Genomic DNA, 15,863 nt, shown 5'->3' on the forward strand with positions numbered 1-15,863 from the left:
GATGAAGTAGTGAAGGCAGCAGACGATCAAGTAGGTAAAAAGACGAGGGATGGTAGAAATCCTTGGGTAACAGAAGAAATATTGAATTTAATAAATGACAGGAGAAAATATAAAAATGCAGTAAATGAAGCAGGCAAAAAGGAATACAAACGTCTCAAAAACGAGATCGACAGGAAGTGCAAAATGGCTAAGCAGGGATGGCTAGAGGACAAATGTAAGGATGTAGAGGCTTATCTCACTAGGGGTAAGATAGATACTGCCTACAGGAAAATTAAAGAGACCTTTGGAGATAAGAGAACCACTTGCATGAAAACCAAGAGCTGAGATGGAAACCCGGTTCTAAGCAAAGAAGGGAAAGCATAAAGGTGGAAGGAGTATATAGAGGGTCTATACAAGGGCGATGTACTTGAGGACAATATTATGGAAATGGAAGAGGATGTACGTGAAGATGAATTTGGAGATACGATATTGCGTGAAGAGTTTGACAGAGCACTGAAAGACCTGAGTCGAAACAAGACCGTGGCAGTAGACAACATTCCATTAGAACTACTGACAGCCTTGGGAGAGCCAGTCCTGACAAAACTCTACCATCTGGTGAGCAAGATGTATGAGACAGGCGAAATTCCCTCAGACCTCAAGAAGAATATAATAATTCCAATCCCAAAGAAAACAGGTGTTGACAGATGTGAAAATTACCAAAGTATCAGTTTAATAAGTCACAGTTGCAAAATACTAAGGCAAATTCTTTACAGACGAATGGAAAAACTGGTAGAATCCGACCTCGGGGAAGATCAGTTTGGATTCTGTAGAAATATTGGAACACATGAAGCAATACTGACCTTATGACTTGTCTTAGAAGATAGATTAAGGAAAGGATAACCTACGTTTCTAGCATTTGTATACTTGTAGAAAGCTTTTGACAATGTTGACTGGAATACTCTCTTTTAAATTCTGAAGATGGCAGGGGTAAAACACAAGGAGTGAAAGGCTATTTGCAATTTGTACAGAAACCAGATGGCAGTTATAAGAGTCGAGGGACATGAAAGGGAAACAGTGGTTGGGAAGGGAGTGACACAGGGTTGTAGCCTCTCCCCGATGTTATTAAATCTGTATATTGAGCAAGCAGTGAAGGAAACAAAAGAAAAATGTGGAGTAGGTATCAAAATTCATGGAGAAGAAATAAAAACTCTGAGGTTCGCCGATGACATTGTAATTCTGTCAGAGACAGCAAATGACTTGGAAGAGCAGTTGAACAGAATGGACAGTGTCTTGAAATGATGATATAAGATGAACATCAGTAAAAGCAAAATGAGGATAATGGAATGTAGTCGAATTAAGTCGAGTGATGCTGAAGGAATTAGATTAGGAAATGAGACACTTAAAGTAGTAAAGGAGTTTTGCTATTTGGGGAGCAAAATAACTGATGATGGTCGAAGTAGAGAGGATATAAAATGTAGACTGGCAATGGCAAGGAAAGGGTTTCTGAAGAAGAGAAACTTGTTAACATCGAGTATAGATTTAAGTGTCAGGAAGTCGTTTCTGAAAGTATTTGTATGGAGTGTAGCCATGTACGGAAGTGAAACAAGGATGATAATAGAATAGAATAGAAGTTTACAAAATGTGGTGCTATAGAAGAATGCTAAAGATTAGATGGGTAAATCACATAACTAATGAGGAGATATTGAATAGGATTGGGGAGAAGAGAAGTTTGTGGCACAAATTGACTAGAAGAAGGGATTGGTTGGTAGGACATGTTCTGAGGCATCAAGGGATCACCAATTTAGTATTGGAGGGCAGCATGGAGGGTAAAAATCGCAGAAGGAGACAAAGAGATGAATACTGAAGCAGATTCAGAAGGATGTAGGTTGCAGTAGGTACTGGGAGATGAAGAAGCTTGCACAGGATAGAGTAGCATGGAGAGCTGCATCAAACCAGTCTCAGGGCTGAAGACCACAACAACAACAATAACAACAACAACAACATGTACATGAACATAATACCAGGCAAAGAGACAAACTCACTGCTCAGTCAGTAAGGTCAACAGACTTTAAAACCTCTAGTATAACTAGTGCAATACAGATGTACAATATGCAAACACTACTACTGCTGCTAAAGCAAGATCAAATATAATGAATTTATTGTACTATTAAAATAAATTTTGGAGTGATATGTAACCCGTGTGTGTGTGTGTGTGTGTGTGTGTGACATACAAATGGCACAATCTGTAGAGATTTACTGGATGAATATATAAATAAACTAAAAAAAGAAGGAAAGAAACACCAGTAGAAGCTGATTTTCAGCTCTGTTTGGGGAAATAGAGGCAACATTGGCCAAACAACATAACTTAGAAGATAAGAGTTAACAAAAGAAACCTACATTTACAAAAACTATACAGTAGTTATAAGAGTCAAAGGGAATGCAAGGGTGGCAGTAATTGAAAAATAAGTGATAAAAAGTTACAGCCTGTCACCATTGTTATTTGATCTGTACATTTAATGGAAGCTAACAAAGTTTCCCACACTTACCAGTCCTTTAGAGTTATAAACACTGAAACTCTTTCATCCTTTAATCACCAACTGTCACAGATTGATTGGGATTCAGTGTGTAGGATAACTAACGTAAATGGCAAATTTAATATTTTCTTAAATGAATTTATCTCTATCTTTGAAAAGACAAATTACTTTTCCAAAAGGAATTGTTGGGAAAAACATTAAGGTTTCTTCCAGGAAACCATGGATTATCAAAGGAATTCAAAGGAATTAAAATTTCTTGTGGGACTAAGAGAGAATTAAGCGCCTCATTAAAAGAATCCCCCTCCTGACAAATACTATCATAAATTGTACTGTAAAGTTTTAAAAAGAGTGATAAATAAATCCAGAAGCTTACATATTAAATCTGAAATTGGTAAGTCCAGGAACAAAATAAAATCGACTTCGAATATCATAAAGAGAGAGTGCGGCAAGAACAAGAATGAAAATACCATAGATATAAGCTATAATGACAAGGTGATACATAATCCTGTAACAATTTCTAACATATTTAACAGACACTTTTTAACTGTAGTGGAACATGAGGGCTCATTAAATATGGCCACTAATTTTTTTTGACACGGTGACCACAACTTATGTGACCCAATTTGTATAGCTTCAGTGACTGTTAGTGAAGATAAAAATATAATCAAGGCCTTAAAAAATTAATATGTCACACATACTGACAACATTTCATCCAAAATTATAAAGTGCTGTAGTCATTATATATGTCAAGTCCTATGTCACATTCTCAATGAATGTGTGCAGCAACGTGTTGACCCAGAGAGATGAAAGTTTGCTATAATAAAACCACCAGATCAACAGAGCAGACTATTTTCTCTGCAGCAAATGAAATTCTTGAGTCAATGAACAGCAGAATGTCGCCTATTGGAGTTTTCTGTAACTTGTCAAAGTCTTTTGACTGTGTAGACCACAATATACTTTTAGGGAAAGCTGATTTTTATGGTTTAAATGGTACCACTTGGAGTGGAACTGAATCATATCCACACAATAGGAAGCAGAAGCTGATACTTGATGGACTGATGGCTGTCCTGCTTCATCTGACTGGGGCACATTAAAATGTGGACTGCCACAAGGCTCCATTTTGGGGCCTTTACTGTTTTTATCTTCATCAACGATCTCCCACATCGTACAAACACTGAGAGCAAATTTACTCTTTTTGCTGGTGACACTGCTATTCTGCTTGAAACCCAAACACTGATGAATCAGAAAATAGATATAATGCTGTATTTATAGACATCTTAACACTGGTTTAAGTGAAACAGGTTAACTATAAATACTGAAAAAACTCAATATATGCAGTTTCATACATCTTGACAAGAACATGAAGTAATCCACTTGAACTGTGATTACCAAAATATATTACTTTGTGAACCTGCGAAGTTCCTAGGGCATTCTAATTGATAGCAAGTTAAATTGCTCTGGGCAAATTCTACACCTTCAAAAAAGACCCAGTGCGGCAACTTATGCCCAGTGTATAATTACTTCTGTTGGTGATATCAATGCTATCAAAGCTGCTTACAGATATGTCATATGGTATACTTTTTGGGAGTAATCAGCTTTTAGCCAAAAAATCTTTATTGCACAAAAGAGAGCAGTTAGAATTGTGAGTGGCGTTCAGCCATGATATTCTTGCAGAAACCTGTTCCATAAGCTCCAAATATTAACCACTACTTCTCAATACTTATTTCCTCTAATGGTTTTTGTCTGTGATAACCATTCTCTCTTTACATCTAATAGTGCACACAATGACCACAATACAATGTCTAAAAATGATTTACATGTGGATCTTAAAAGTGTAAGTCTTACACAAAAAGGTGTTTGCTATTCTGCCACAAAAGTTTTCAATTCACTTCCATCAGATATTGAAGTTCACATTAATGACCCACCTGCATTTAAATCTAATAGAAGAAAACATCTTATGGATAAGTCATTTTATTCTCTTGATGTGTATATGAGGATTAACCAGTGATTGTTTTTGTAAACTGGTATTGTCATTTGCATTTATGTTTTGAGACTTTAAATTTTTAATATGCTAGACATTATTTGTCTTCCTGGTATATGATGGTCAATGTATAAATATACTTTAAAAACAAAGATTCCAAGACTTACCAAGCGGGAAAGCGCCGGCAGACAGGCACATGAACAAAACACACAAACACACACACAGAATTACGAGCTTTCGCAACTGGCAGTTGCTTCGTCAGGAAAGAGGGAGGGAGAGGGAAAAATGAAAGGATGTGGGTTTTAAGGGAGAGGGTAAGGAGTCATTCCAATCCCGGGAGCGGAAAGACTTCCCTTAGGGGAAAAAAAGGACAGGTGTACACTCGCACACACACACACATATCCATCCGCACATACACAGACACAAGCAGACATATGTACAGTAATGTACATTATTTTATTGTACACTGTTTATTGTATATATATAATAATGTAAACCCACTCATTCCAGATCCTTGCGTTTCATCACTATATGGATCTAGGGAATTTCAAATAATAAATAAATAAAATAAATCAAAAGGAGAAATTTGGAAAGAGAATTAAAGTTCAGGGAGTAAAAACTAAAAAAAAAAAACTGAGGTGTGCTGATGACAGAGATGTGAGGTTATAAGGGATACTGTAATAGTATAACTAATTTGCTGGATGTGGTAATGTTTACTGTAGAAGAACAGTTGGGGTGTAGCAAGCACAAGTCAATATATTTATAGAGTCACCTTCTTGATAAAGAGAGGAGGCAGCGTATAACAGTTTCACATTGAATTACTTAGTTACATAATTGCCTATTTCTCAGTGCATAACTTGGTACATATGTTAATAATGTAAGGTGTGCTTGTCTTGCTAATCATTGGATTTGCTGGGTATCTGATCAATGAAATAGGAGTACTCCATAAACATAAGAGCTCTTCAAAATAGTTCAAAACTCAAATTTAAAGCATAGTAGCAGGGATAATATTTTGGACATTAAAGAACATGTTTTATATAAAAATTAAGTTGTAAGGATGTTTGAGAACTTGTGCACAATAAGTTATTGTCTTTTATTGTGAAGGTACTGTTCAGTTTTCGGTCTATGTAGAGCAAAATGGGTATTTCATATGCCACACCTTTTAGGCAAAGATGTGATTAAACAAAAGAAGAGGGGTGAAACTGCCAAAAAGTGGAGTGCCCTTAAATATGTAAATCATCTGATGATTGTCTACAAAATAATATAAGGTATTTTAATATTGTAACATTGTAAATGCATGATGGCCATGTTTAGAAATAATATATTTGACTAATGAAGTGTCACGTAACCAAACACACGACAGAGGATAGGGGACAAAGGTCAAGGTCTTTTGATCGTGGTCCGTCGGTGTGGTAAGGTCGGTGCGGCTAACAGCCATCGACATAGTATCACGTGGCCATCAGTTTGTTTTGTGGATGTGATTTAGTAAAATAGAAACGTTTTCATTCTAAACTGTTGTTGGTTTAAATCATTTGTGAATGATCGTGATTAAGACAAATACTTGAATTCATTCACTGCTGCAGTTAGACTGGCTATTTACTCAATATAGAGTGTGAATGCAACTGTGCAGAACCGAGCCCCTTTAGCAGACGAGTCATGATGAAAGGCTGTGTACAGGCCTGAGTGAAGTTGCAGAGACTGCAAAGGACTAGACTGACCAGTTGAAAGGATTGAATCATGCCTTCAAAATATTTTATAAGGTGAATATTAACATAAAAAAAGGGTAATTGACTGTAGTTGAATTAAATCAAGCTCTGATGCAGGCATTAAATTAGGAAATGCAATATTGAAAGTAGTATACACAGTTTGTTATTTGGGTGTCAAACTAATTGAGAACTGCAGATATGGAAAACATATAGAGTGCAGATGAATAATTGCAAGAAAATCTTCTCTTAAAAAGGTAAATAGGTTAACATGTGATACAAATTTAAGTGCTAAGAAGTTTTTTATCGAAGTATTTATCTGGAACTTCATACAGTGATGAAGAGCAGACAGTAAACACTACAAAAAAATAAGAGAATAAAAGTTTCAGAAACACTATGCTACAAAGAAGCTGAAGATTAGATAGGTAGTCTATATAAGTGATAAAGAGATCCTGAACTAAACCAGGGAGTAAATGAATTTATTTATTTAACCTGATCAGATAAGGCCTTCAGGCCCTCTCATCATCACATAGGTGTGCCACACCTTTTTTTACATCATAGTTGCCTATGAAATTATGATAAATACAATATGATGAAAAGAAATAAAATGATTTGATTGTCTGTAGAGACAATATGAATAAATAGTATTGACTAAGAGCTAATAAAGTTAATACTGGCAGTACTTCTAGTACTGCTGCTGGCACTAATAATAATAATAATAATAATAACGGCAGATCCTCCCCCCCCCCCCCCCCCCCATGAACCATGAACCTTGTTGTTGGTGGGGAGGCTTGCGTGCCTCAGCGATACAGATAGCTGTACCGTAGGTGCAACCACAACGGAGAGATATCTGTTGAGAGGCCAGACAAACGTGTGGTTCCTGAAGAGGGGCAGCAGCCTTTTCAGTAGTTGCAGGGGCAACAGTCTGGATGATTGACTGATCTGGCCTTGTAACAATAACCAAACCGGCCTTGCTGTGCTGGTAGTGCGAACGGCTGAAAGCAAGGGGAACCTACAGCCCTAATTTTCCCCGAGGGCTGCAGCTTTACTGTATGATTAAATGATGATGGCATCCTCTTGAGTAAAATATTCCGGAGGTAAAATAGTCCCCCATTCGGATCTCCGGGCGGGGACTACTCAAGAGGATGTCGTTATCAGGAGAAAGAAAACTTCCGTTCTACGGATCGGAGCGTGGAATGTTAGATCACTTAATCGGGCAGGGAATTTAAGGAGATGGGACCTGGATAAACTGAAAGAGCCAGAGATTGTACAGAGTTTCAGGGAGAGAATAAGAGAACAATTGAGAGGAATGGGGGAGAGAAATACAGTAGAAGAAGAATGGGTAGCTTTGAGGGATGAAGTAGTGAAGGCAGCAGAGGATCAAGTAGGGACGAGGGCTAGTAGAGATCCTTGGGTAACAGAAGAAATATTGAATTTAATAAATGACAGGAGAAAATATAAAAATGCAGTAAATGAAGCAGGCAAAAAGGAATACAAACGTCTCAAAAACGAGATCGACAGGAAGTGCAAAATGGCTAAGCAGGGATGGCTAGAGGACAAATGTAAGGATGTAGAGGCTTATCTCACTAGGGGTAAGATAGATACTGCCTACAGGAAAATTAAAGAGACCTTTGGAGATAAGAGAACCACTTGCATGAAAATCAAGAGCTGAGATGGAAACCCGGTTCTAAGCAAAGAAGGGAAAGCAGAAAGGTGGAAGGAGTATATAGAGGGTCTATACAAGGGCGATGTACTTGAGGACAATATTATGGAAATGGAAGAGGATGTACGTGAAGATGAATTTGGAGATACGATATTGCGTGAAGAGTTTGACAGAGCACTGAAAGACCTGAGTCGAAACAAGACCGTGGCAGTAGACAACATTCCATTAGAACTACTGACAGCCTTGGGAGAGCCAGTCCTGACAAAACTCTACCATCTGGTGAGCAAGATGTATGAGACAGGCGAAATTCCCTCAGACCTCAAGGAGAATATAATAATTCCAATCCCAAAGAAAACAGGTGTTGACAGATGTGAAAATTACCAAACTATCAGTTTAATAAGTCACAGCTGCAAAATATTAACGAGAATTCTTTACAGACAAATGGAAAAACTAGTAGAAGCCAACCTCGGGGAAGATCGGTTTGGATTCCGTAGAAATGTTGGAACACGTGAGGCAATACTGACCCTACGACTTATCTTAGGAGCTAGATTAAGGAAGTGCAAACCTACGTTTCTAGCATTTGTAGACTTAGAGAAAGCTTTTGACAACGTTGACTGGAATACTCTCTTTCAAATTCTAAAGGTGGCAGGGGTAAAATACAGAGAGAGAAAGGCTATTTACAATTTGTACAAAAACCAGATGGCAGTTATAAGAGTCGAGGGACATGAAAGGGAAGCAGTGGTTGGGAAGGGAGTGAGACAGGGTTGTAGTCTCTCCCCAATGTTATTCAATCTGTATATTGAGCAAGCAGTGAAGGAAAGAAAAGAAAAATTCGAGTAGGTATTAAAATCCATAGAGAAGAAATAAAAACTTTGAGGTTTGCCGATGACATCGTAAATCTGGCAGAGACAGCAAAGGACTTGGAATAGCAGTTGAACAGAATGGACAGTGTCTTGAAAGGAGGGTATAAGATGAACATCAACAAAAGCAAAACGAGGATAACGGAATGTAGTCGAATTAAGTCGAGTAATGCTGAGGGAATTAGATTAGGAAATGAGACACTTAAAGTAGTAAAGGTGTTTTGATATTTGGGGAGCAAAATAACTGATGATGATCGAAGTAGAGAGGATATAAAATGCAGACTGGCAATGGCAAGGAAAGCGTTTCTAAAGAAGAGAAATTTGTTAACATTGAGCATAGCTTTAAGTGTCAGGAAGTCGTTTCTGAAAGTATTTGTATGGAGTGTAGCCATGTATGGAAGTGAAACATGGACGATAAATAGCTTGGACAAGAAGAGAATAGAAGCTTTCGAAATGTGGTGCTGCAGAAGAATGCTGAGGATTAGATGGGTGGATCACATAACTAATGAGGAAGTATTGAATAGGATTGGGGAGAAGAGAAGTTTGTGGCACAACTTGACCAGAAGAAGGGATCGGTTGGTAGGACATGTTCTGAGGCATCAAGGGATCACCAATTTTGCATTGGAGGGCAGCGTGGAGGGTAAAAATTGTAGAGAGAGACCAAGAGATGAATACACTAAGCAGATTCAGAAGGATGTAGGTTGCAGTAGGTACTGGGAGAAGAGGAAGCTTGCACAGGATAGAGTAGCATGGAGAGCAGCATCAAACCAGTCTCAGGACTGAAGACCACAACAACAATGGCAGATATAAAAAAGGTTTACAAAATAGTTGTTTCTGTAATTGTGATCTCTGACAAAAGGAGATTTAAGTGGACTGTACCAGTTAAAAATATCAGAAGTGAGGAAGATTTGGTCGTAAAGAAGGTCGTAAAGCAGTGACAAGTGAATATAGGGACAGCGGTAGTCATTATTGTTGCTTCAGCAGATATGTCATCAACTGTCTTTTGAAACTGGACATGTTATTCAGGTCTCTAATATAAATGAGGTTTTGAGACAGTGACTGAGTGAGGAAGTGGGGTAGAAATGATTTTGCTATGATGGGAACAGGTGTTTCTGTCATGTTGTTCAGACAAGAGCATTAAGGTCAAAGAGAGATATGAGGGTCAGTGTGTGTTGATAAGACAAGAGAGGAGATAGGGTGCATGGAAATCTTTGCATACAGCCAGGATAGCTATGCATATAATGGTGAAATATGATGTAAGAGATGAACGTCACAGATATATTGAACACAGCATTCATAACCAATTCCAGGTGCCATGAGCTATCCTGAAAAAGACCTCGTAGGATAACATCACTGTAATCAATAATTGCAAGTACTAGTGTTACACAACTTCCTTTTTCAGGTCAAAAGGAAAGAGCTTTGTATATTTTTGTAGGGCATGGAGAGATGCTGATGCCTTCTTGCACATCACAGTTGCATGCTCAGTCCAGATTTGACTTAAATAGTCTCTTTTCTGAAGGAGAGAGGTTGATATTTGTTTCCTTTAGGATTAAAGGTCGTAGGAAATCCTGATTCTTTCAGCTAATGAGCTTAGAATGACCAGCCAGCACTGCTTGGATCTTGTATAGGTTGAGCTTTAACACTATATTCTGTGCCCAATGCTCAGCTTGATTATAAGAAGGAGTCAGATGACAGGACACATACTGAGGATTCTGGGAACCATTAATGTGATAAAGGAGGGAAGCATTGGGTAAAAATTCTAGATGGAAACACGGTTTCGGTACAGCAAGCAGACAGAAGTGAATGTAGGGTGTACAGACTTGCACAGGATAGCAACAATTTAGCTCATGCACTACAACCTCCTTCAGTCCTGTCATGAGCATTTCCTACCCCACCAATATACTTACAACTTACCTGCAACCACTATGTGGCATTTTCTGTGGGTATGACCATTAATAAGCTGTCTGTATTCCTACTGGCCAAATTGTGGCTGAAAGACAATTGATGCACCCAATTACCGAGCATAGCAGGCAACACAGTATGCTCTACTTCAATGACTGCTTCACAGCCCAAGCCATCTGGTTTCTTCCCACCAACATTTCTGAAATGGACATGTGGGAACTCTCTCTGTAAAATATCCTTTATTCCTATAACATATTTTCTCCCTCCCTCCCCATCTACCCCCTGGCCTCAACCTTTGCTAGTCCCTCTGTCTGCATCAATATTACTTCAGTATCAAATATGCACCCCAGCAATTTTTTTCCACTTGGCTATTTCTCTCCTCTACCACTGTTAACATCAAGTATAGATTTAAGTGTCAGGAAGTCTTTTCTCAAAGTATTTGTACAGAGTGCAGCAATGTATGGATGTGAAATGTGGACGATAAATAGTTTAGACAAGAAGAGAATAGAAGCATTCAATAGATCATGTAACAAATGAGGAGGCACTGAATTGAACTGGGGATAAGAGAAATTTGTAGCACAATTTATCTCGAAGAAGGGATCGGTTGGTAGAACATGTTCTGAGGCATCAAGGGATCACCAATTTAGTATTGGAGGGTGGCGTGGCGGGTAAAAATCATAGAGGGAGAGCAGGAGATGAATACACTAAGCAGATTCAGAAGGATGTAGGGTGCAGTAATTACTTGGTAATGAAGAAGTTTGCACAGGATAGAGTAGTGTGGAGAGCTGCAATAAATCAGTCTCTGTACTGAAGACCACAACACAACACCACTGCCTCTTCCCCTACCTCCCCAGTGATGCTGGAGTCCCTATTATCCCTGTCGTCTCCCCCCCCCCTCCTCCCCCCCCAAATATTGTCTCTTTTGTGCCTGTCACTGCTCAGTGCCTCTCCTATGTAGTGAGAGTAGTAATCTATCACACTGGAAAACATATTTGGAAATGGATCAGAGTTTTATGCTTCAATAATGTCATCACATTTCTCATACAGAATGGTCTTCACTTAAAATTGATAGTACATGTATCATTTTTCAAGTATTAAATATTAAGGAAGAGCAAATCAGATATTCAGAACAGTTTTTATTTGACTGTGAACAAGATTTGTACTTGTGTCTTACAACTGAGACCACTACGTGACACCATCTACATATGACAGCATTATGCATTTGGTGTCACTTTTAGACATGAAAATTTAAATAGTGCAGTGAAATATACTCCTAACTTTACATGAAACATACAGGTACATAAATTACAATGACTAAAATAAATCAAGACCTGAAAAATGCTACTGTGTTCAACTGCCATGTAAACAATTTACACCAATGTTGAGTCATCCAATAAGTGCATATAAAAGTGTAATTTATGATACAGCACAAAGGGTTAATAAAAATTTGACTTAAGAAATCTTTGGCACAAAGCACAGTTCGTGATCTCATCAAATTATACATATAGCCAGTTAAGCATGTAACCAAGTAATGACAAATGATTTTCAGAAGGAAACTTTATTACAAATTACAGCGTGTATTTAGCTTCAGAGTTGACAGTGGCAGCATGAGGCACTCCACTTATGGTATGAGGTTTTGCTTTGAAGTAAGTGGACAACAGAACTTTAAACATACTTAGTATATACACAGGATGTTAACAAAATTCCATGTTCTGAGATGTGGTAGTATGAATAAAAACAAGACAAAAATATCCAGTAAACATGTGCTCTAAAATGCATACCTTAAGAGCTATGAGTACTTCTTCATCTTTGCTGCTGTGAAACACATCTTCTACTGCAAAATATTTGTTATTAGAAACGACCTTTCATTTAAGCTGGCAAGTCCAAAGATAAAATTATAATGTAAAAGTTTTTCGCAGACTTATCAAAACACAAATTGATTTCATGTACGTGCTGCAGTTACCCAAAAATGTGTATATTGTTGACAGTAACAAATGTTTTATGCATCCATGAAAAACAGCAGAGGTATGTGTCCTCATTTGTTTTTTTCCATACTACCACCTCTCAAAATATGGAATACCATTTTTAACTTCCTTTGTACTCATGTCATACTTCAATTTTCATTCAAACAAATAATTTTAACAACATATTCGCTTTCTCGCTTTCCTTTTTTGTATTATAGCACTGTCTCTCTTTTCTTGCTTCACTGCATATATATCTATTTCACTTGAGTTATCTTGAAACACTTTAATCTCATTGTAACATAATGGATAATGTTCATGTTTTTATGTAATGAAATTTGAATGGAACAAAAAAGATATGCTTAATGGTAATGTACTTATCACAATTAAAACTTGCATTGCTACATCTCAGTGAAGGTTGGTGATGTAATATGTTGTGATACAGAGTAGCATGTTATGAAATCCTTGGCAGTTATTCAGTAAGAAAAAGTAAGGAACTAATATTTTACTTCAAAAATATCATGACATTGTTTTCAAACATTTCAGGGTATTCACAAGTACTGTGTATCTTCTGGAATCTTCCTGCTGTAGTTAACGTAGCCGTCATTTTGAGGAGTTAGTCATACTTTGGTTAATTGCTGTTGGTTATTTTTAAACTATGCATCTTATTCCACTCCCAACTGCATATGTAATTGGACTTGAACTTTGTTCAGTATTTCTTTGTTTCAAATAAGAATCTGGTGATATTCCAATGTTCATTGTTTATAAAGTACATCGCAGTTACTGACACCACTGGCACACACTTTTAAACACATTATCAGCTAATCATACATACTGTGCTTAACTGACTTTCTGTGTTCTACTCATACGTCACATATGGTATGTACTATCACAAAGTTACTTTGTCCAGATATTTGGTTTCAATAAATAGACTGAATAAATACTGATTATGTTAGCTGCAGAGAAGATTGTACTTTTAGTACAATAATACCGGATCACAAATTATCTGGTTTCCTTTTTGCAAGAACATTTGCAGCTGCAGCAAACAAACAATAATTCTTTTGAGGAACATATTTTTTCCTGATTAGTTTCAGACAAATGCATTCATGGCTCAGTCTGATGGTACAGCAGGATTGCAACAGTCTTCAAACTGCTACACACCTGTTGTTGTATTTGTTCCTCTTGCCCAATCAGGGAACGTATCCAAGCCATAGACAGCTGAACCAAATGTTGGAAATAGTATTGATACTAGTATGATGCAGATAATATTCATACCCAGACCAGCCTTCATCTGAAAAAGCACACAAATATTAAGAGAATTCCTGACAAGTTTAGACTTATATATAATTATCAGAAAATTTCTTTTTGCAAATATAATAAAAACAATGCATCCAAAATGTTAAATCTTAATTTGTGCAAATACAGTAGCATTTAGGGAGTTCTCCTTACATTTGTCAAATAATTCATTCTGCTCACATAGATATAGAACTGATAAATATGGACATATATGATAGTGCTTGATCGGAAAAAAAAGGAAAATTCGTGTCTACCAACGATGTTCGACATTTTTCTTGCATTTGTGAATGTTAATTCATTGTCAGATTGAATAATTTAGTCTTGGAGTAGCTACACTGTTGATGAACTAGATTCTGTGAAAAAATTAACTTTGTCCTGTTGGATAATGTCTCATTAAAAATCAATTAAAAGAACACCTCCTCCTCCGTTTTCCAGTGAGCTCTTTGAGTAATTGCTAAATTTCCTTAGATGTGATCAAAATCCAAAATGGACCTAAATAGTACAAGAACACAAACTCCAAATGATATACCTGGACTTCCAGGAAGTTCTAACACACTAAACACTATGAGAGCCAAGCTGCCTAGACCTGCTAAGACTCATTTAACAAGAGAAGTGTGTTGAGAGTAAAAGAGCTCAAAAGTTTCAATATAAATTTATAATTATATAAAGGAAAGATGGAACATTTGAGAAAATGTTCCCTCTATGTTCACAAAAACTTGGAGATGGTAGCAGAAACTCTTAAATCAAGGAAACAAGTTTTTTGTAATACCGTTCTCTGACAACAGTCATGGTGCACCAAGGACCGAACCTATTAACAACAAAACTAGGCAGTATTAACTGATACACAATACCCTTCACCTTACTATGGATACGTTGTTGTGTAGGGAATTATTTACATCCATGTCAAAGACTACCAGAAGAAATACGAGGAAGGCTAGGTGACTGGGGCAAATAGACTGAAAAAGTGATGAGCTTGAAATGAAGCTTTTTTGATTCAAACCATTTAACAAGCTACAAACAAACCCTCATTATCTTACTATCATAAATACAGAATCATGACTCCACCATAAGTGTGCATGAATTTATTAACTTTCTCATTTGGTAAAAAGATTTAATATTCTTATTATTATAGATACACTGTATCCAACCAGGAGCATTGTGACATAATTGTTTTCACTTAGAGGTGATTAATTCAGGGATCAACTGTTCATGATCCTGAGAGAGTGGGTTGGATTTGTGACACTTCAGTACTGTCAGTGGTGAAGAATTTATTATTTGTTGCCAAGAGCTAACTGGCACTTGTGTCCAATCAGCACAATGAGTGTACAAGACACCTTGTTGCATCCAAGAACTGTGTCTGAACATATATATATCATACATCCAATGAAGTGAGACCTGAATTAATGCCTAAAGCAAAGGAAGCTATGAGGTGCAATAATTTTTTATTGATTATTATCACAAGATATTCTGTCTTACAGCAAGATCAAAAATTATTGTAGATGCCCCCCACAGGAAAGTTTCCAGACATTACAAAATAAAGTGAATATATCCTTACATTAAAAAATGCTGAAGATAGTTATAACTGTTGTGGAATTAAGCAGCCACATTTGTAATGAACCAGGGGCTCAACTTAAAGAAAGGTCTTCAACATAACAGAGATTTGCTATGTATAATGCTATGCATAAACACAGCACTAAAGTACACATTGGATAAAGGTTCTTTATGAAGAGTTGGCTGATACTTAGAACTCCACCGAGACACAGTAAAGCAGTAGGATATATGAAATGATTCAGTTTTATGGCAAGATCAGGAAAATAAGAACATTATATCAAGATACTGAAAACTGATTACATAGTATATATATGAGTTTAAATTTATTTTATATTCTGTGGGAGGGGTAAAGGGGGAGAGATTTAGAATATGTTTAGGAGAAAACATGTAATAAATGATATCTTTGCTTCAGCATACTGTAATGGACTACATA

At 37.0% G+C, this 15,863-nt stretch overlaps 1 protein-coding gene and 1 long non-coding RNA gene across 2 annotated transcripts in view; one reads left to right on the forward strand and one right to left on the reverse strand.

The window, feature by feature from the left end:
* Positions 1 to 377: 377 nt before the first annotated feature.
* On the forward strand, positions 378 to 12,051 carry LOC126285414 (uncharacterized). The gene is made up of 2 exons (XR_007551645.1): positions 378 to 673; positions 8,219 to 12,051. It is a non-coding gene; the product is annotated as an uncharacterized LOC126285414 (long non-coding RNA).
* Positions 11,744 to 15,863, reverse strand: part of LOC126285413 (protein I'm not dead yet-like) — a 230,934-nt gene continuing 226,814 nt past the window's right edge. The window contains exon 13 of the mRNA XM_049984775.1: positions 11,744 to 13,874. Coding sequence (XP_049840732.1) covers positions 13,737 to 13,874 — 138 coding nt within the window. The 3' untranslated portion in view covers positions 11,744 to 13,736. The remainder of the gene's footprint in view (positions 13,875 to 15,863) is intronic.

The sequence above is a fragment of the Schistocerca gregaria genome, chromosome 8 (genome assembly GCF_023897955.1).
Source record: "Schistocerca gregaria isolate iqSchGreg1 chromosome 8, iqSchGreg1.2, whole genome shotgun sequence".
NCBI classification, from domain to species: domain Eukaryota; kingdom Metazoa; phylum Arthropoda; class Insecta; order Orthoptera; family Acrididae; genus Schistocerca; species Schistocerca gregaria.